This window comes from Ptychodera flava, chromosome 10, assembly GCF_041260155.1.
Source record: "Ptychodera flava strain L36383 chromosome 10, AS_Pfla_20210202, whole genome shotgun sequence".
Lineage (NCBI taxonomy): Eukaryota > Metazoa > Hemichordata > Enteropneusta > Ptychoderidae > Ptychodera > Ptychodera flava.
In genome coordinates, this window is record NC_091937.1 from 32,074,116 (window position 1) to 32,095,929 (window position 21,814).

General features: G+C 37.8%; 1 protein-coding gene across 2 annotated transcripts in view; it reads right to left on the bottom strand.

Moving 5' to 3' along the window:
* Positions 1 to 7,577: 7,577 nt before the first annotated feature.
* The window catches only part of LOC139142539 (relaxin receptor 2-like), a 96,245-nt gene continuing 82,008 nt past the window's right edge, over positions 7,578 to 21,814 (bottom strand). For both annotated transcript variants that reach the window (XM_070712496.1, XM_070712497.1), the window contains exons 20-23: positions 20,756 to 21,597; positions 19,953 to 20,215; positions 9,899 to 10,049; positions 7,578 to 9,422 (exon numbers count right to left, since the gene is read on the bottom strand). In XM_070712496.1, the coding sequence (XP_070568597.1) occupies positions 9,900 to 10,049; positions 19,953 to 20,215; positions 20,756 to 21,597 (1,255 nt within the window). In that variant the 3' untranslated portion in view covers positions 7,578 to 9,422; position 9,899. The remainder of the gene's footprint in view (positions 9,423 to 9,898; positions 10,050 to 19,952; positions 20,216 to 20,755; positions 21,598 to 21,814) is intronic.

Sequence of the window (21,814 nt, forward strand, 5' to 3'; positions counted from 1 at the left end):
TCCCTTTATTTCTTTTCGTCATTTCTAAAATTTCGTATGCATTACGCTGATATTGAACCAAGGGTCTGGGGCCTAATTATTTCTCTCCTTTTGCCAAGAACTAAACGTGTTTACGGTCAAACTCTTTTTATTCAAGGTGTTTTAAATTGCCAATTTTTCAATCTCAATTCCGACTAGCTTGGCCATACCAGGTTCAAAGTGTTACTTCCAACTCGCGTCGTGTCTTCTTCATTTGGTTCAATTAATTAATTATCAGCCATTAATCTCACTTTCACTTGAGCTTCTGAAAGCACTTTGTATAATGAACAATTTATAGTCGCTGCCACTCAGTGTAGCGTCACTCTTCCAATACCGTATCGATATCACGTATGAGAAGTCGTGCACACATCATAGGAACGCCACGTGTATGCACGAGTTTCCAAGTGTTCAACCCTCGCCAATAAAGACGTATTATACACAGGTGGGCACGTTCAATGTGGTGATCAGCTAAGCTTACTCCTCCCATAGCTAGCTTGGCTAAATTTGATTGTTGTTACCCGGATAACCCGTGCAATCGTTAAGAAATTGAACGGCACTCGGGCCTTCGTCCCCAGTCCCCAGTTCAATATCTGAGCGATTACACTTCATTCGTGCGTTATCCTATACAGAACATATACAGGCCACTATGAAGGAAAGAAGTCGGTTGTACTTAAAGTAAATTGTCTTCTTTTCTCTGTTCGCATAACTCTGCTCGTTCCAGGGGACCTTTTACATTGATTAAATTCCGGTAAACATAATTAGCTGTTAGGAGACACTTTCTTTTGTTCTAAAACGTACATCTAGAAAACTATTTGTTGACAGGAACTAGGAGTTTTGTAAAAGGGTAAGGAACACATACTAGTATCCATCGTACAAATATTTTCTTACTAATGAAAATTGGAAAGGCACATCAATAATCCAGACTTTACAAGACTCCGAAGATATAAAAGTCAGTTAAATATTAAATGTTGCAGAGAAGAAAACATAATGTTGTTTATAACTCTTGATACTTTGCGACGTTGGTGATAATATTCAGTTGAATTTTGACACTGTGACAAGTACCGCCAAAGATAAATTTAGTTGTTTTCAATCGAAATGATACTCTTCCTTTCGAGTAATTAGGGGTATCAAAGAATGGCAGATTCATATATGGAGCTTTTGATTAAATTGGTATCATACTGTAAGACTGGCCATTTGGGCTCTGTGTAACAAGGAGGAAAAGCAAGGAACACACCTTTGAAGGAATATTAGACATGGTGCACAGGAGTCAAATAACTTTCTAAGGGCAGACTAGAAACAAGCCTAGCTACTTTGCCAGGCCTATCGATGACGTAAGCCTGTTCTACGATGAGTGAGAAGTCATGCAGGTAGAAAGAAATGAAATATGAGCTAGAAAGAAATGAAATGTGAATTTTTAAGTACCGCATTATCTTTATATTCAAAAGTGAAACACAAACCATTAATGCAAACCATACAATTCCATCATTTGAATAAGCTGAATTCTCATGTTCCCTCGTTTGTTAAAGTTTAAAACATAAGGAACTTTTACGCCAAAACATTGTTTCACGAATTTATTGTCGTCGGATGCTAATTTTTTTTCTTCATTTGCTTCCGGATATTCCTTTACTGGAAGGAATGTCGATGAAAGTATCGTCGTGACAGTACATTGAATGTGGTAAACGTAATGTTCTTCAAACACAAACAAAAGACAACCGCTGATTATTTTCTTGTCGATATTCTTCTAGGGGGTAAAATCCCAAGAGGGCGTCGTGGTGACAGTCCATTCAATAGTGTGAATGTCATGTCCTATAAAATACCATCGGAATAACTATTTCTGTTCTCGCCGTTGGATAGTACACCAGATTGCCAATTTGACAGTCCAAAATAAGACATTTATGCACTGGTCAAGGATAAGTAAACAATTAAGTGTCGTTGGTCTACTAACGATTTACTGATGTTCATTATATTAAAGTTATTGCGACAAAAAAAACAAAAAAACGGACAAAGGTTGCTATTTTGACTTCTACGTGGGGGACTTCACAAAAGGTGATTTTTTACATCTCAAGCAGAGGAGTACTTCGTGTATGCCTTGAAAGTTGAGACAGCAAACAGGCCGTGTGAATGATTAGTAAAATTCTCGATAATTTGGCTTGGAATCACGTTGGACGGTGTAGGGGTATTGAGTGACAACTGATAAAATAGACGCTAACAGGTGACAGTTGTACGTGACATTGGTTAGATAAATTTTTGTTGCAACACAAATAACTATAATGTATGCTAATTCTCATTGCGTGTAAAATTATACGCATATGATGAGCTTTTGGTGATGTAAGGTTTCCTTTCAGAAAGTAAAGGCCCCTAGATAAATGTTCTCTGCATTGTAAACAACATTATTTAATCCAATTTTTAGGTCACTTGCACAAGGAATTGGCAGGCGGCATAAATTGATATGAGACTGAAGCACAGGTTGACGATTTTAGACTGAACTTTGGGAATTACTTCGGGTATTTCTAGCCATAGCTGATTTATCAAAGTGACGTTTGCGTCCGTACCAGTGACGTCAGTGGTGGGTCATCGGTACAGGTGCGCTATAAAGTTAATTCGGCGAGACAGAAACCGACTAGAAGTGACAGCGAATAGCTACAATGGTCGTACTGGCCAGCCGAGCTCTTTGAAGTGTGTTAAATGCATTGCACTGCTGTAAACCAAGTCAGACTTGATGTCATACTCGCGACCTCGCTTCAAACAGTTGGTACGCTACAGGTGATATAGCATAACCCAAAGTGAATTATTTACTCACAGTTTCCTCAAAAGGTTACGTTAGTTCAGTGATAGCAAAATTAAACTGTGTAGCGTGTCTGCTACTTTTTCGGCTTTCTGTAACCCCACCTTTTGTTTACTATTCATTTTTAGTCTGACATACCTGAAAGCTACCCAAAAATTGCAATTCATATCACCTGGTAACTATTAATATGCAGTGTCGTTAGAATCTTCTTTCCATAAATTCTTGAGAAAACATGATATATTCTTAACCAATCACACTTACACTTATTCGTGGATTTAGGATAGAAGCGCAGTTATCTTATGCACTGTATTTAATCTGAAGGTTGGTCGGGGAGGTTTCCAATATCGTGCGACGAAAGTATGGAGTTCACTGCAATTTGAAATTAAGCAGGTCCCCCACCATATTTGTCGTAGCAGTGGCAGAACAATGGTCGCTTTTGAGGTAGTATTCGCCTTGAAATTAAAAGACTTAAACTTTTGCTCAAACTTTCACCAATGAAACTTTCAACCATTCTCTCACTATATTACAAAAATAAAGACTTAGGAGTCACCGTGCAACGCTTGGTATAAGAGAAACACATTACCTTACACTATAGCCAAGTCCACTTTTTCATTCAATCTTGTTTTAACTTCTTAATTTTTTTTTAAAACGAATTTTGCTTGTCAAGATCATCGAATTGAAAAAAAAAGGTTACTGTCACTCTGTCAACTTTGATCAATTTGAGATGATTGGCATACGCAAAATGGCCGTCAAAATATCACAGATTTCTAAAGGAGGACTTATAAAAATACTTCATGTGGTCAAACTCTGCTGGTTATTACATATTTCTCTTAAAGTCCCAACAGCTGAGAATGTGTAATAAGCCGATCTTAAAATATCCTCAGTTTTCCAAGAGTTTTCTTTGAATAAGGCTGACCAATTGAAGATGAAAAAGAGTATAACACTGTCATAAGTGTCGGAAGTGGCATGTAAATTCAAACGTATTAACATCATTTTAGATTTCCCGCCATTTTCAAAAACTAAAATTTACAATAACAAAATGTTGGCCATACTGTGTTGTCCATTCAAGTAAATGGCACCAGGCTTGTTTCTTGTGTGATCACGATATGTATGTGCAGGAAATATTGTGATTTTTTTACTTTTCCTTGAGGCGCCATTTTATGAGTGCGGCACCCGTTTATCATTCAGCCTGTTAAAAAGTGTAGGCATGGTTCAAATCAGCGAGCAATGGTACTTCTATACACGTCCTTCAGTTAGCACATTTACACGAACCAACTTCGGTTTGAAAATAAAATCGTAAAAATAACGCATAAAATACGCAAATATTGGAGCTTTAATGCTTCACTAGAAACAAATTAGTTACAGTAAATTACCATATTTGAATACTAATTATCTTAAATATTGCTTAATTGATATGCACAGTATTTTTGACGTAATGGTTTGAAACGCGCAAATGCTTGTAGTGGAGCTTTGCGCAGATAAGAGTAATTTCTTGGCCAAATATATTATTTGATAATACGAGTATGTGACTTAGCATGAGTATTTATACCATATCAATTACAAAAAAGTAGAAGCCAGGAATTCGAAGATGGCCACCATTCAGCAGTCATTTCTCAATATTGCCGCCGTGCAGGAATTTAAATGTAACTGAAAGCAGTAAACAACTTTGGTCCTGATTTATATGATCAAAATGTCAATTTGTACGTTTTTTGTACTTCTCTTCTCTTTTTTTATAATTTAAAAAAGTATCTTGGCAATTATTTATTTTCCTAACGAAAACATCCATTTTAGAGGGCTTAATTGAAGATGACATGCATCTCAAAACTGACAAATTTAAATTTAACCCTTTTCAGTGTGCAAATTTTTGCTAACTTAAAGAAAAGCATAACCCATGATTTATGAAAATTCAAATTCAGACATATATAAAAATTTCTAATTCATATATATATATATATATATATATATATATATATATATATATATATATATATATATATATATATAGTATATATTGGATTTAAATAAAAAAATAGGACACTTAAAGTTTATTAACTTAAAGATATTTAAAGTCACGACAACCTAGGGCTCTTCTTGGACCTATATCTGAGTGTGTGTTTTTTCTTAAATCCGGAACGTGTCAACGATGCCGTTTGTCCACTTTATGTTATCTGCCCCACGAGGCGTGCATAGGATAGGCAACAAGTGACTGCTTAAGTATGGCATACCTATCTGAAGTGATCGTTCACTTCGTTGGCCATTAATCAAAAATCAATCACGACAGAAAATATGGGTTAATAAACCCAAGTGCAAAACTGTGCAATTGATACTCTAGATTTACACAAATGCGATGCATGATGAAGCGACTAAATTCGTAAAGCATTAAAACGACTTTAATTTAAAAATAGTTAAATCATAAACAGGATATATGTTATGGACATAGTTTAAACTAAATAGAGATAAGTAGATGGGAGTAATTATCTCAGAGTATATGTTTTTTTCTTAAATCTAAAACCGGTCCAAGATTCTGTTGTCTGTCCCGCGACGCATGCGTACGATAGCCAATAAGTCACTGCTAAGTATGGTACACATATCTGAAGTCATCGTTCACTTTGTTGGCCATTAATCAAAAAACAATCACGATAGAAAATACCGGTGGATATGCCCAAGTCCCAAACAGTGAAATTGATACCGTAGATGTACACAAATGCAATGCATGATGAAGCGACTAAATTCGTTATCCTTGACCTTTTCGTCACTTTGAGGCTCAATTACCGCCAAATGTAGTCCGGGCATATTTAAAGTGACCCTGACCGACTACACTGCAAATTGATCGAGAAACTTCATTTTGATGAGGCAAAACGACAAGTTGAGATTAGTCAAAGTATTTCAGTGACAAAGAAAATATAGGCAAGTTCATATATTTTCATGAAAATATCAATTCTTGTCGTGCTTTGAACGATATTGAATCAGATACTGTCATGAATTTATTTTTACTCGTAACATTTGCAACATCGCAAAGTTTGAATGGAATAATATGGAGAGCAAACTAGTAGTTAATATTAAACAAATTCGCCCAATTTTTGGAAAATTGTGCAAATCAAACAATCCCAAACTCGTTCCAATTGTGCTATATACAATACTGAAGTCATGGGGTAATGGTATCTGTTTAATATTTTGTAAGCATTTTGTCAGAAGTATGGCGCCAAAATCTCAGACAACTCGAAGTCATCTGAGCTAAATCAAAAAACTTAGTGCCAGGATTGCAGTCCTGCAACTCGAGGAACTGTGGTAGAAGATACTTGTGTGATAGCCGTGCTTTTTGCGTGTTGAAAAGCTGTACCATATCGTAAATGTATTATCTTTCGTAATTTATGTTCGTTCTTTAGTTAGCGGTGTTATAAGTATGGTCTGCTGTTCATTACGTTTACATTTTTTGATTGTCGTATTCCCTCATATAGTCTATCATATGTGTATATTGCGTATTATGAATTCATTTATCTCAGTTCCCTTTTCAAATCATTTTGTAATTATTTGTTTGTTTCGGGATAGTGGTTTGACTGCTGTATTTTGAGCCAGTGCCATATTTTGTTTCTGTTGTAAAAAGGCAGATTTGTGATTTTTGGTTTTGTAGCAGTAAGGTTCTACTTGTTTGTATCCATTGTTCCTGCAGTTGATGTCCGAGGTGATTTTAGTTTGAAAGGGTTCTTTTTGGACTGTTTGTTGCTCATTGTGTAATGTACCTAAGGCTGATTTTCTAATGAAGCTGTATGTCCCCTAAAGAAAATGTTTTCTGTTTGGCCAGTGTGGTCCCAGAGTGTGAAATATTGTTAAATTTTCAATTTTTAAAAACTATTTAAAGGGAAGTAACGCGCTCATTTACAATAGATGGGCACTCGCTACTCAATCACAGCTTAAAATAGACAGTTTCATATCTGTTGTGAATCACTCTTGGAGGCAATATTTCGAAAGAAAGGCAGCAGGGAAAAAGTTTAGGAAAGTAGACATTTTTGATATGAAAATGCAAGTTTTTTCATAGTGATTTAACACCAGGCACTTATTGGCACACTGTGCGTCCATCATACAACCTGTTGTGGAATTTGTATGTCATTTATGGCATGATGGTTTCACAGTAAATAACTCAGGGCCATTCCTGTATCAATCCAACAAAGTAATTAGGATTATATTTTCTGGAAAGTAAAAGCAAGAATATAAGACTGGTTCCAAAAAACTCCAGCACAGAAATGACAAATTCTGACGATCTTTTTGAATGACGTTGAATTGATGTTGACAGGCTGGGCTGCTTGATCAAACCGGTTTTCACCAGAAAGTCTTGCCATTCAAAAACTATATAATACAGCTAGGTGCTGCATACAAATATTTAAGAACAGTTTTATTCTGTATGCTCTTCGAATGATCAAAGATCGTTTTGTTACCCTTATGTGCATGTGCTTTTAGAACTGTTCACTTTCACTTGTTCGTGGGGTCAGTCCGAGAGAGTACAAAGTCAAGGCCAAAAGGACCAGTCTTAGAGTTAAGAATATGATCTCGGATCAATTCCGATCGCAAAATTGTAATCTGGGACCTGTGGAAAAACGTGATCTGAATACACTAGGAGTCTGAGATTATTGTCCGAAATTATGTTTTTCGTAGCAAGGTTGGCATACTTCCCGCCTGATAAGCTACATGTTTGGCATATTTTATGAGAACTGATGTAGATAAGGGAACTAAATCTTACTCTCTTTGCTTTCTTGTGAATTGATTCATCAGACCATGTATGCTTATAAACACATTTTGTGCGTCTTTTATTAAGGGAAACTTGTGATGTACTTGTAACTGTGTCATAAAAAGAATGCGAAATATGCTGGTTTAAAATAGCTACATAAAAATATAGAAATGAGATTGTTTTTAATGTTGAATTTATCATTATAAAGAAGGGTATAAAGCTGGCTGCCATCAAAGTGACCAATGCTTACAGAATGCCAGTAACAATATTATTTATTTTGGTAGGTTTGACAAACAATATCCACCGAGAAAAAATTTAAGAAGACAAATCCAGTTTTACCAAAACGGCTGCCGGACTAACCAATATTTGAAATTCAAAATGACCATCACTCCTGTATATGGAAAAAATAAGATTTTCGATTTTCGAAAGACTGAGACAGTAAAAATTATTCTTACTCAAAGAGCTCTGAAGTGAGCCCCAGAAGTGGTAGATCAGAGACTAATTGTAAATTTTTGAGAATCCGAATATCTGTCCCCGAGGCACGTTCTACTTTGTTAATCAGCTTTGGTGAGCACAAAAATAAGTTGCTTAAGAGGCATGCAAAGGAATTCAGTGACAGAAGAGAGCTTTACAAGAAACATTTGCCAAACAGGATTATCGTTCAAAGATGTTGTGAGTTAGCAAATTGATTGCAGGTACGAAGATATCTACGATAATAAAGAACGAGCTGTGCCTTGGCAGGCGGATCACCCTAACTAAGAAAGGGTGCAGCTGAACGTGAAGAACGAAAGCTAGTCGCACTTGAAGGAATCTTCGGCATCTTCACTATGCCAGAAGTCTCTTAAGAAGTTTTTCAGGAGAAATATTATTTTGCGCAAAAAGTTACACCTAATAAACTATATTGACGAAAAGAGAATTACATTCATTAGAAGGTACGGCCTGTCAACCAGCGGCCATCGGACAGATATTTGAAAATTGAAAATTTGACTACACGTCAATAATCAAGATGTTACAAGACCCCGAAGACAAAGAATGATAATTAAGTGTATAGATATACGAAACATTAAAGCCAATGAAAACAGATTTGCGTATGATCTTTGATGCTTTGGCAAAATTGATCGTTATTGTTTCCTCGTTTTACCACCACAGTCATTTTCTTACTGAATAGAACGATACTTCGTTTTCTCTGTTAGCATTCAGGTTTGAAGGAAAGACAGTCCAACACATCGAGTCAATCAATTGCTGATATATCGCATGATGACTCATTTTGATCATGAGTCACTATGGTGATGATTTTGGGTACAACACCTTTGAAAGGATAACCAACATAACGCGATTTGATTTTGATGATGACTAGAGACAAATTTCACTATTTGGCCTTGCTTTCCAATGACGTCTGCCTATGACGGGTGAAAGGTCACACAGGTTTCTTAAAGGCAAATGATATGTTGAACTCGTTAAGTACTGAATCATCTTCATGTACAGAGATCTGAATATGGGCTATGTTAATCATAAATTCCAATATGAAAATGCTAAAGCTGCCTCGTTCTTAACATTTAAAATATATTTTGCAAAGTTCACAATATTAAGTTCTTTTAGTCAGCAGTAAGTTTGTTCATGACTTTCTTGTCGTCGGATGCAAATTTGTTTTCCTCCACTTATTTCTGATATTCTTTTAGAGGGCGAAGTCCCGATGCTGGTTATCCATCATCAGTACAGTTCGTGGAATAGTGCAAATCTCATGTTCTTGAAAGCATGAACGGACAACGCACAACAACCTGTGTTCTTGTCATTCGTGCCTTGCCCACGAGCGCTGTATTCCGAAGTAAAGGGATCAGAAGATGAGCCAAATGAGCGTTCATTGGTCCACTAATGGTCTACTGAGGTAAGGCAAAACTGGAAAAGAGAAGAAGGGTTATAAGTAACGCAGCAGCGGCCACTTCACAATTACTATTAAAATTAATGAAAGGGGGTTTCCAACTTATGAAAAGATTTGAAAGCTCTATCCTCTTGGCTACACACATGCTAAATAAGCACTTCAAATTATCCGCTATTAAAGTTATTGCGGCTAAGGAACGGACTCAGTTTGGTTTCTTACAATAATTACATCCGTTATTTTGAATTTTTAGTTTAGGATTTACAAAAAGTTCAGTTTACGCCAAGCAGGAAAAACGAATTGAGAACGAGATCGTGTACAGCCGATTCATCAACTAGATGCAAGAATTCGGTAGCCATAAGAACGCCGCCATGGGGTATAATTCCCTCAGGACTGATGCGGTGCTTGGATCACGATATTGTGTACTTTCCGTCGGCGTATCGTGTACATCAGATTGCCGGGAGAACAACTGGTTCATCCTTCCTTTCCTACTTACCTTAGGCGAAATCGCATCGTCGAGGCCGTTCGATGATGTTACTCAGTTCCACGTAGGTGTTCTGCTTGGACGGACAGTGCGATGGGCTCGCCCGACATGTCTGCGCCCTGGTTATCGAAAGAGACATCACGGTCGAATTGGTTGTCTTGTACTGTGTGAATTGAATACAAAAAAAACACGGAAAGCGTTTAGTGGCTCTCGTTTTGTTCAAATATACTTTTTACTAATTTTATTTGATTTTAATCACGCTGTGAATGCCCCAGTTGTCACAAGCTCTATTCAAGTTAATAAATTATCTGTCATGATATTAACCAGAACTTAACAAAGATTAGCCACTATTGTTGTGAGTATTAAAATAACGTATCGCTGCAGCAACTAAGGTTAATACACGTTTACGGTTCGACAATTGACCATTATTGATTTGTTCGTCATCAATTCTTCTCAAGTCCCTGGCTACGCACTGCACAAACTTCGCAGTACAACAACATACTAAGCGGATCACATCTTTAACGTTCAGAACTTTATCTGATCCTGCCCAGGATGTTTCCCCCTTGCTTGTTTTTCCCCCTCTGCAACATCGACCACGTCACTATTGTCCATGGGTTCAAGACAACAGAAAGTTGAACATTGAAACTAGCACATTATGATTTCGACGAATAGAGTGTGAAGAACAAGAACCTACAGTATGAGCCGTTTTTCATTTAAACGAAACGAAGCACCTTCTTTGCGCAAAATGCAGAAGAACAAATGCTACTACAACACCACTTCAATACTATTCACAGACTTCATCACAGTAATGCGTTGAAAGATAACACACCCCTCGAGCGGAAAAACATATTGCGCTAACTTAGACTCCACAGTTTAAATAAAGGAACTACACAGGAAGTTGTAAGAAAATGCCACTACCAGTGGGCGTTTAAACTATTGGTCGGACTTTTTATCGCAGGTCATCATTCAGTTAATTTTAGTCGTTATCCCGTAGGTAGTCTTCATGGGCTATTATCCCTGAGTGTTCCTTCTCCGAGTTTACCTGGCTCTTAAAATACACCCAGAAGACAAACTAGCCATTTAAAAGACCCATTATGAAATTGGAACTTTGAAAACACGGAAAGAGACGGAAATCGTGGAGTCTCAGTAACCGGAAAGACTTGGAAGTGCTATCTGATCATTAGAGAACACATGACTAACGCTAAGACAGACCAAGGAGACATTTATGCGTACTGCTTTTGGTTCGTGAACACAAATAAGAACAATGCTTAAATCGGCATCTGACTTATCCCAGTACGAATATTAAAAGCGAACTAAAAGGACATGCTATTTAATCGAAAATGATACAGCTTTTCCAGGAATCCGAGATTTAGCCTGGATGTGGTCTATTTACGGGATTAACGGATTTCCTTTGCATCAGTGAGAGCCTCTGGCCTTACATATGCGTATTCCAAAATATTGATTATAATTTGTAACAGGTTCAGGGTCAAAGTTAATGTGTCTTTGACTGAATCGACGTCAAATGGTATTGTCTATTAAATCTAATATGTAACATTAATATGAGAAACCAATACATCCAACCTGAAGCCCTTAGAGGCTTTCTTTGGCTGTGTTAGTCATAATCCTTGTGGTTTTACACATAGTATCTACCGTGATTCCAAAGAAAGAAAGACTTTAATCGCCATGCCACATTGAAGTTCAATGTGAAAAGTAACTCTGTCTCTCATTCTCCCCTCTCTGTCTATATATCTCTGTATCTCCCTTTCCAAGAAGACACCATTTTAAAAACCATCATCAGATTCAGTGACATCACTAAAGTTTTGAAATAGTATCAGAAATTGTACACCATTTTTTTTTTAAACGGATAAAGAATTCGGGGAAATACTCCGTGGAAAGCAAAATCCCAAAAAGCTTAAATCTTCTTCGGTAAGCGGCCATCTGCGTCATTTTGGCTAGTGTTTCTCCAGGAAAATGGCTCTCAATGGAATGTTCGAGTCTACACTCTGGAGAATCACCGATATTAAACAGTGGATTTCAGAGAGACTGAAATTTAATGCATGTTTCAAATAATCCCGCAAGGCTCTATTGAAATCTTATAGTACAGGATACCTGTGATCATATAACCTTAGTTGTCACTTTAAAAAATCATGGTGTCCTATACAGTACACCTTTTGAACCATTGTAACTTATATATTGGAAAGTGCATAACATTCGATAAAAGATTACAAAACGTGTAAAATCTACCCATTTAGTAATTTGATAACGCTTTAATGAAACGGATGGCAGAAAATTTCAAAGATATTACTATTATTATAAGGATCAAGCCTGTGGGCTTAGTTTCGTCCAATGAATCTAAGCAATATTCAGGTGACAGGTTTTTACGAAGTCACTACCTTACGACACAGAGTAATATCATACACAGTCTATGATATTACTCTGTGCTTACGAGTATCTTAATGAAATCGCGCTGACGAAGAAAACGACTAGCTGTCAAATTTGCGCACTTTGTTGACAAATTAGTGACTGTTTAAAGGAAATTTCAATGAAGATGCAAAAATTTGCCGACGTCAGGCCGCCACACTTTCCTGACTCTGTGTGCCATAACGTAAGAAACATTTTAGAACATTTGCATATGACAGCCAAAAATGTCATGCTCATCGACATTTGATCAGCAGGCCGCACACGGTCGTAATTGGAATACATTTGATACTTTAGCTAACTGAATTCGTGGGGCAAAACATATTTTCCTCTGAAATTTTGGTTTATCTCGATGTGGTCACTGGGGTAATCTGTGTTCAGAAGTGGCGGTGGTGATGATCGCGCCCGAAGACCATCGATTTCCTTAGACAATTGCTGAGATGATGAAATTTTCCGACAATTTTGCTGTAATTGGTCAGCTAATAGTGACATATGGGAATCTGAAACATAACCATGTCGACATGGGAGATTCAGTTAATGTGACAATAGTCTCTAGTGCTGAACGTAATAGGATAATGCAAACAGGACAGGCCTCCGTGTAAAATAACAGTCATCAAGTTGAAAACGATGACTACACACAGATGGCCAGCACCTATTGAAATTATAATTTTCACGTATTATCAACGGCGCCCACTAATTAGGAGATGTAGAAGAAAAGGATCACTATAAATCACGTTCAATAACCTCCATTAAAAATTCACGTCTTCAGGGGTATGTTGTCAAGTGGCATAGGATATGATTTTCGCTTCTCACGAGAATAGGCCCATTAGGATGTCATATCAGTCGAGAACTACGAATAACATAACGGAAATTTGATCAGTATAAAAAGATCGCGTAGGCGATTTTTTACTTTGGTTACGGCGTTAGGATTGCCTACAAACTAAATGATGTTTCTCTAGTCGCAATGTCGCTAGCGTTTCACAAAAAAATTGAATGCAGAATTTATTTTAACTTGACTCGATCACAGCAAGTTAGGTGTAGCCAATATGTTCAAGTGAGTTTGCAAAACGAGTTTTCGGGGGAAAATAGTAATGCATATGTCTACGCCTTTAAGCGTATCGAGAAAAATATAAAAGGTAAAAGAATATGAAATTGATATATTTTTACAGGGATTACATATCGGTAGCCCGGATCTTTCGGATTGAATGAAGCGTTTATGAAAAGACTATTTGTATGAAGGTCGATACTTCAGTCAGTTTGCGGCACACGTTAAGTATCCTAAGATGGAATCTAGGTTAAAAAGTTCGACATGTACCTTCAGTAAGCTACAAACGCAGCAGTGGCGCTGTAGGTTCAACCAATTTACGTTCACCGTCTCTCTCTGTGTTTTAATTCAAGTAACTATTTCTACATGAGAGGACGTAAACATGTCCCACAAGTGTACCGCCTGAAGTAGACCCATCTCCCATGCGGGGATTACCTATGCGAAGATTTGATGTTGTTGACATGAGAACTTAACCGGAGCCGCGCGCTTGGGAATATCGATCGATTGGCAAACGGGAAGTGCTGATGACTATGTTCGTGCTCTTCCGTGGGCACGTCTGTCTTCTTGTTTAGAGCCGAACGTTTACGATGGTCATTTCTTGAAATGAGATCATGCTTAAGGCAAGGCGGAAAAAAAGCCGTCTGAAGCAAATTTATGAACTGGTAATATATATATATATATATATATATATATATATATATATATATATATATATATATATATATATATATATATATATATATATATATATATATATTTATTATATATATATATATATATATATATATATATATATATATATATATATATATATATATATATATATATATATATATATATATATATATATATATGCTTTATATATGATAAACAAAATTTTCAATTTTCGAAAATAATGGTGAAAGTGTTTGTTAGAGTTTATCCTCCTGAGAATCACTGATATCAAATAGTGAATTTAAGACCGACTGAAATCTGATTCACGTTTCACATGATGCTGTAAGGCTCTATTGAAACCTTATAGTACAGGATACCTGTGATCGTATAACCTTAGTTGTCACTTTAAAAAAATCTTGGTGTCCTTTTCAGAACACCTTTTGAACCATTGTATTTTACGCATTTGAAAGGCACATAATATTCGATAAAGAATTACAAAACGTGTAAAATATACCCATTTAGTAATTTGATAACGATGAATGACTGAAGGTTGTAAAGATATTACTATTATAATAAGAATCAAACTTGTACGCTTATTTGTATCCGATGAATCTAAGCAATATTCAGATTTTTACGAAATTACTCCCCTAATCATCCCTCTTCTTCCTCTGTGTTGTCAAATCAGGCCTACTTCTGTAAAAGCTGGGATACAGTAAATTCCTGGCTTCCAAACTCACAATAACACCCGTTATTTACGGCTCCACTTCAAATCTAGCCACAGCAAGGACATGGCATTCTTTCCAGCTACATTGTTCATCGACACTTCACATACATTCTTCATTAAGTCGACAACCTTACTCTTAGTGGTTCTGTATGGTTCCACCTTCCATTTCCTGGGACTTACCCTCAACTCCCCCTGTATTCTCACATCAGCACTACTTATGTGAGGGATTGGATACAGTGTCCCTGGACACCACTATCCTGTAAGGACATGTTCACAGAAGAGTCCAGGAATGGCTTCTGGAACCAGCATGCACCTGTGAACCTCTACAGACCATGCATTTCCTTACACATCCACAACATCATTTACAATCAATGTTCAAAGCCTTCTGCGAGTGTGAGTGCCTACCCACAGAGTCAAAGTGAAAATTTGAGTCATTCCATTGAAAGTGTCCTGATCATTGTAGGAAAAATAAGTTTTCCATGTAAGTGTGGAAAGAAAGGGTCTTTGTTGCTCCAGAAAAAAACAGTTTCCAGATGAGTGCGAAAAGAAACAGGGTGACAGGGAAAATATGAGTGATATTAAGAGAACAGCAGACACTAAGAATTTTTTTTCAGAAAAGAAGAGTCACTTAGCCTTTTAAAATATTTTTATTCTGACCGGTCTGACCACATTCAGAAAACTACTTCTGTATGGATGACTGTATTCTTTGCTTTTGTACTGAAATAGTGTCCACCCATCTATGCCAATCTATCTGGGTTACAAATGGAAGAGGAGAACTGATGCAGACGTATGAAATACTTATATGGCACTTATACGGACAAATACTGAGATCATACAGGAATTATTGAGCAAACTTATGTAAGTACTATGAGGACGTATGGAAGTACTTATGTAAGAACTTATGAAGTACTCAAGCATGGTCTATACACGTACATATGACTTTCGTTTGGAATGTCATATGATCCGTTGAAGGTCCATCACAGAAGACTTGATCACCATGGGATGATGTGAAATAATGTACTAGCTCGAAAGCCTTATATACTATAAGAAGACTGAAAGCAGAGATGAAAATATCAAAGTGGATGGAAAAGTCAGAAATTTACTGTAGACCAGCCCTCGCAGAAGGGGCCAGAGATAAGCATAGAGACTAGAGTGTACGTCTCATGATATGGAAGGTGGGACCACCAATAGAGTCAGAAACGTATCAGGCTGGTGGGCATTATGAAGACTCGGTGTGATTGGTTGTTGAAACTTGATAGTGGAAAATCACAATGATCCCTACTTTGTGTTTCTCAGAATGTAGAAGATGATCACGATGTTCATAGTCGCATAAACCTTTCGATGATTCGTTTAATACATGATAGAGGCAATAGGCTAATTGTTCAGACGAAGTGTGACCCTCTGACAGAGTTGGGTTCATATCATCAGGTTAAGGATCATCATGTGTCACTAACACAGTCAGTGGTGCCCTCTACTACAGAAATAGGTTACCTAAGTGGGCCCACAATTCTGCAAAAATGGGGGGTATCCCAGAGTATACATTTTCCTTCTACGCAGAACAATGATCTGCGTATTGCAGCGTATCAAAACAAGCAAGCCTTTACAAAAATTACAAGTTATGGAATATGACACTGTTATTGAATATTATGCAATTCTCCTACCGAAGAGGTTGGTCATTCTGCGAAGCACTTTTTCATTTTACATCTTTTCATGGAAGTGACGAGCCTCAAGTAAAAGTATTTGGAACAGTACAGAAGGATCCTAAGTCGAATTCGAAACTTGTCGACAAAGCCGTATTTGTCTGTAGGATACAACTGTTATGGCAATGTTCGGCATAAATCCGATGATGCTCACTTTATTAATCACGACTCTATTCTTGCGAGCCATTCAAGAATTCAGAGTATAGTACTCAACGTTTAACAATATTCGCATCACGTAGTTACTCGAGAAACATGGCGTGTATCTCCTTTGTCAATTCAGACTATTTAAGGTTCTCGCATCAGGCCTTGTTGACAGAGATGTTTACGTGTTGCTTGTCCATTGTATTTCTTTGAAGGTTATTGCAAGAGCAAAATAATTCTGATATGGATCTTTCAAACAACATGAACCTTTAACCTTTCATTCAAAATTCAAAGGCCATACTAAGCTAGGAGAGACATGAGTTTCAGCCCAAAAAAGATCAATTTTACAACCTAGTCGGGCATGCTACATTGTTCGATTATAGACAAATGTGTTTTATACGCTCACCAAGCTCAACGTATCCGGATAATGAACATTATCAGTGAGTTCCCCGAAAGGTATTTCATTGAAAGACTTTTCATCAACCTGTTACAAGTGACGAAATTAAGTGCCAACAAGATGCAGGTTTCCTAATCAGTTTTGTCTCAAAAATACGAAGAAATAACAAAAAAAATTCCAAAAACAAATTTGTCAACGGAACAAAACTTTCAAACATGACGGCCAATATTTTGAAAATAGCCAATGTCAAAAGGAACTAATGCGAGAGCAATTGATTGGGACCAAAACTTTAAAAGCAAGGTAGCCTGTCTATTCAACATTTTCTAGCAGAATACCGCAGCTCTAATTTGCTTAAGGGTTTTTGCACTAGGGTGGTTTAAAAAGGGATACGCAAAGCGTTGGAGGAGATAAAACCCAGCGTTCATTCAAGAACATGTCATGGTAACAATTCTTAAGAAAGCGGCGTATACACGACGCATAAACGACGCACAGACAAAAATATCTCTATTCTCCATGTCCTAAAATATTTCTACCTAATTTGAAGTAAACGTGAACATATGAAAACATAAAAAACGCATAAAATAAGATAATTGAACGTTGCACAACCTGCTACAGTGCTGTGGCCACTCTATGAACTCAAAGTAGACTCTATTCATTAAAATCATGCACCCTAGGGCTAATGCATCACAGACACTAGGCCTCCCGGCTTTGCCTAAAACACATGACTATCTGCAGAACACGAGCTACTCACTGACTTGATTCTATGTTTAATCAAGGAAGGATGTTGCTATGACGATGGCAAAAGTTTATCTCTAAAAATAGGGAATCCAAGCGCAAATTTGTATAAGAAAACCACATTTCTGGTAGACTGATATATCATTGAAAAAAAGAAAAAGGGAATAACGGAGCTTTCTCTATTTATCTATATCTTATAATACTGTTGGTTTTAATAAAAAACGGCACTGCCGAACGTCCAATTGTATTCTTGTTTTGAGTTCTATCCTTATTAGATGTCATACAGAAACGATTTTTAGGGTTGGAAATCAAGTAATCTTACAGTCAGTCATTTAGCAGCATCCCTCCTTAGACAGCACGAAAATGAAAACCCAAATTATATCTACAGTCTAACAGTGCAGTTAGCGGAGCTGAACTTACAGCATGTGGTATAGTGTGTGTATGTATGTGCTCACGTGTGTCAAATTCGAGCATGTTTAAGATAGTATGCGCCTCAAACGTGAACGACTTAAACTTTAACTCAAATTTTCCCCAGGGAATCTTTCAATCATTCTCTCTCAAAATCAAGAATAAAAATCTGGGGTCACTGCTAAAATGTCGGTTCTAGAGAAACAAATTACTCGAGATTTACCTATATTTGAAATTCAACATGGCCGACATCTCTTGTTAAATCTATGGAGTAAAATAACATTTTCGATTTTCGAAAATCTAAGACGTTGAAAATCTTTGTCACACCAAGAGCTTTAAAATGAGCCCTCACAAGTGGTAGATCAAAAGAGAATTGCAAAAGTTTTAGAGTCTGGCTGAATGTCTGTCCCCGAGGCGGGGCGAGGTGTCTAAAAACGTTTTACATTTCATGCCATGTTGGTAAATATAAGGCATGTTAATATTAAAAGTGAAACCACTTCGTTTAAGGGGCTTAGTCCGTCATTACAGCATGTGCGACATGCGAGTGCCACAAACTAATTTGCATATTGGGACATCAAAAGCAAAAGTTCATTTTACAATAAGTAAAGTTCAGAAAGGTCATTTCTGTGTGTTCGCAAATGGGAATAAATCACTTCGCTGTTTGATCCGCCTTTAACAAATAGGTTCACTATCCAGGGTGGAAATAATCGACCCAGTCTGAAGACAGAGCGAAAGTGAAGCTAGCATGGACATGCACGAGTTGTTCGTGATTTCGGCCGTCTGCATCTTATGGTCGCAAGAATTGAATTGTCCGACATGTTCATCGAAAGCAAGCGGCGCCATTTCGATTGTGCTGATGTCAACACGCTACAGTAACACCAACTCTGAGTAGACGCTGTTGACGACCCTAGGGGAAAAGTGATTGTTTTTTTTAAACCGGAACATGCCGAAGTGAAGACCCGTGGCCATACCTTTTAGATTATTCTTGAATTGCGTTGCGTTATATATTATTTCCTGATTAATCTACAGTCAAAAGAAATTACACCGACAGAAGTCCGCGTATATAGCAGGATTAATTTTGCGTTCGCATATGTCAGATTCTAATGCCCGCAGTGGTTTTGCTATTTGGGTATGGCGCAATGTTAGTCTTCGATTTTGCTACAGGGCAATGCGAGTGATATTTAGTGCGAGTCAAACTTGCATTTGTGCAATGTCTTCGTGCTCTATTATTTCAAAAATAATATGGAAAAAGAAACATTAAAACGGAAATCTCAAAAGTGACAAGTGCTAAAAATTTGAGATTGAAAAAACGGCCAAGCAAATGAAAAACTGTTGGGTTTAAAAGGCCTATTCGTGCGTATTCAACATGCTGTGAACTTTGAACTTTCAAACTTACCGTTATCCTGGAGATAAGAAAAATGTGGGAGTTTTGAAAATGTCACTCCGAGTTTGAAAAAAGAACGAGACAAAAAAGTTTAAACATTGAAGATTTGATTAAAATGGGAGAAAGGTATCGTGAGAAAAAGGTGAAAAGGATATTGTGGAAAACATTTATGCAATAAAGTCGACAATATAGTCTGTCAAAGTATGATTTGCTGGTTCCAAGAAAGGGCTCTGAGAATGTACAGTAACGTGCGCACAACATGAAGAATCGTGCTTAGGGTTGGCAACATCAAAATTGACTGACGTTATAATTAAAAGGCGATATATCTAGCTTTGAGATCTGTGAGTTGTACATATCGCTTAAGGAAATACTAATGCATGGCCGATGGCAAGGTGTCGATACTTGATAAAACTGGCGGTGTGGCAATTATTGAAAAGACTAATTTTCCCATTTAACTTACATGGAAACTGCCATTTCTCGCTTTCCCGTTGGTGCTGGTCGTAGATCGCGAGCGCTGCCCGAACGTGGAAACCCTCATCCCCGTGGTCTTGCTAGCCGTCAGCGACTCGTCCGCCTTGTCCCGCAAGTGTACGCCCAGGGCCCTCAGCATCTTCTGTTTGAAGAGTTTGGTTGTCATGGTGTACAAAATGGGATTCAGCGCAGAATTGACAGGCAGGATGAAGACAGCCATCCACGCATAGATGTCACCGTTTACTTTGACACCTGCAATTGAAGATAAAGCCTATTTCAACGGCATTAATGCAGGGAGAGGTGCCATGGGTTTTGAGGAGACTTTATGTGTATGTTTTGTGTCATCAAATCATTCCTTCGTCATGTTCATGTATCAGCCTTGAATGATAAGTGCGATAACCACGTACTATTAGCATATCAGAAGATTTGTCAAAAAAATTATTGAATAGCAATTACTTCACTCGTTATTAATAGTGAGCATCGTAGCTTAAATTTCCTCTCTAATATACTTTCAAAATTTAAAATGTATTTGATACCATGGCTAATAACCATTCATGCGCGTGTAATTTTCCCACTAAAAATCATATGAGTTATTATAGATTGCGAACATCAATTCTTGACTTACAAAACGATCGCATGTTTTTCACCCATGTCCCGTAGTTTGAGCGTAGTGACGGAAATTTGAATACAGTCCTTCAACGTGTGTCCACACGGGATCAATATTACACCCTGGCTTACGAATTATCACATACGTGGCTAGTATTACATATTGGTGTAATAGAGAACACTCACCTGCCAGCGCCACTAGTTTGAGAATGATGATCGGCATCCAGCAGACAAAATCAGTCGCCACAATCAAGGTGAACCTCTTGGCCAACATGTAGTCCTGGTTTTCAGTGGTGGAGCGAATGTTGGTCCGGGACTGCCTTATGGCATTGAACATGGCCGCGTAGGCGAAGGCGATGAACAGAAACGCCACCAAGTTGATGAACGTAAATATGAAGAGGGAGTACTCCCAGCCATTTGTCATGGGCTCGTCGATGTGCAAGGGCAGACAGACGCCATTGCCGCCGTAAAAGAAGACACTGAAGTACTCCAGGTGGTCTATGAGCGGGAGAACGGCCAGGAATATGCAAATGGACCACATCGTGGCCATTATCAGGAAGGCTAGCTTTATGGTCCGGTTCTTGAACTTGAACGGGTACACGATGGAGAAGAGGCGGTCCAAGGTGATGACCGTCAAGATCAGGACAGAGGCCTCACTGGAGACGAAACTCAGGAAACCGCAGAGTTTGCAGATCCAGCTTGTTCGCCATGACAGATCAAATTTGATGTACTCCCCGCGGTATATGACGTCGTGAACGGCGATTATGAAGAGGTAGAGCCCCATCAGAAGGTCGGCAAAGGACAGGTTCACTATGAAGAAGGAGTGCACTCGATTGTCCTCCTTGAGGACGCAGCGGACGATGAGCACAAAGATGTTGCCGATGAAGGCCAGCGTAGCAACCACCCAGACCATGATGCGGAGCACCATGTTGTCAAGGAGATTCTCGATCGACGATATTCCATCACCTCGGGGGGAACAGTGTCGGACGGTTGGCGCATAACCACAAAGGGAAAAGTGATCAAAATAGCTTTTGGAAAGAAAAAAAGAACTAACATCGTCAATTCTTATTTGCTTTGCTCTAGTGTGCGTTGTAAACTTATTTTAGCTACATGAGGGATTTAATTTTCAGTTTTCTTGAGATTTCTTTTCTTTTGCTTTATCCATATCGATCCGCAAATATTTCATCGAGCGAGCCGAATCATGGTTACTGTTGGTGAATATTTTAAAGGATGAGAAAACATACT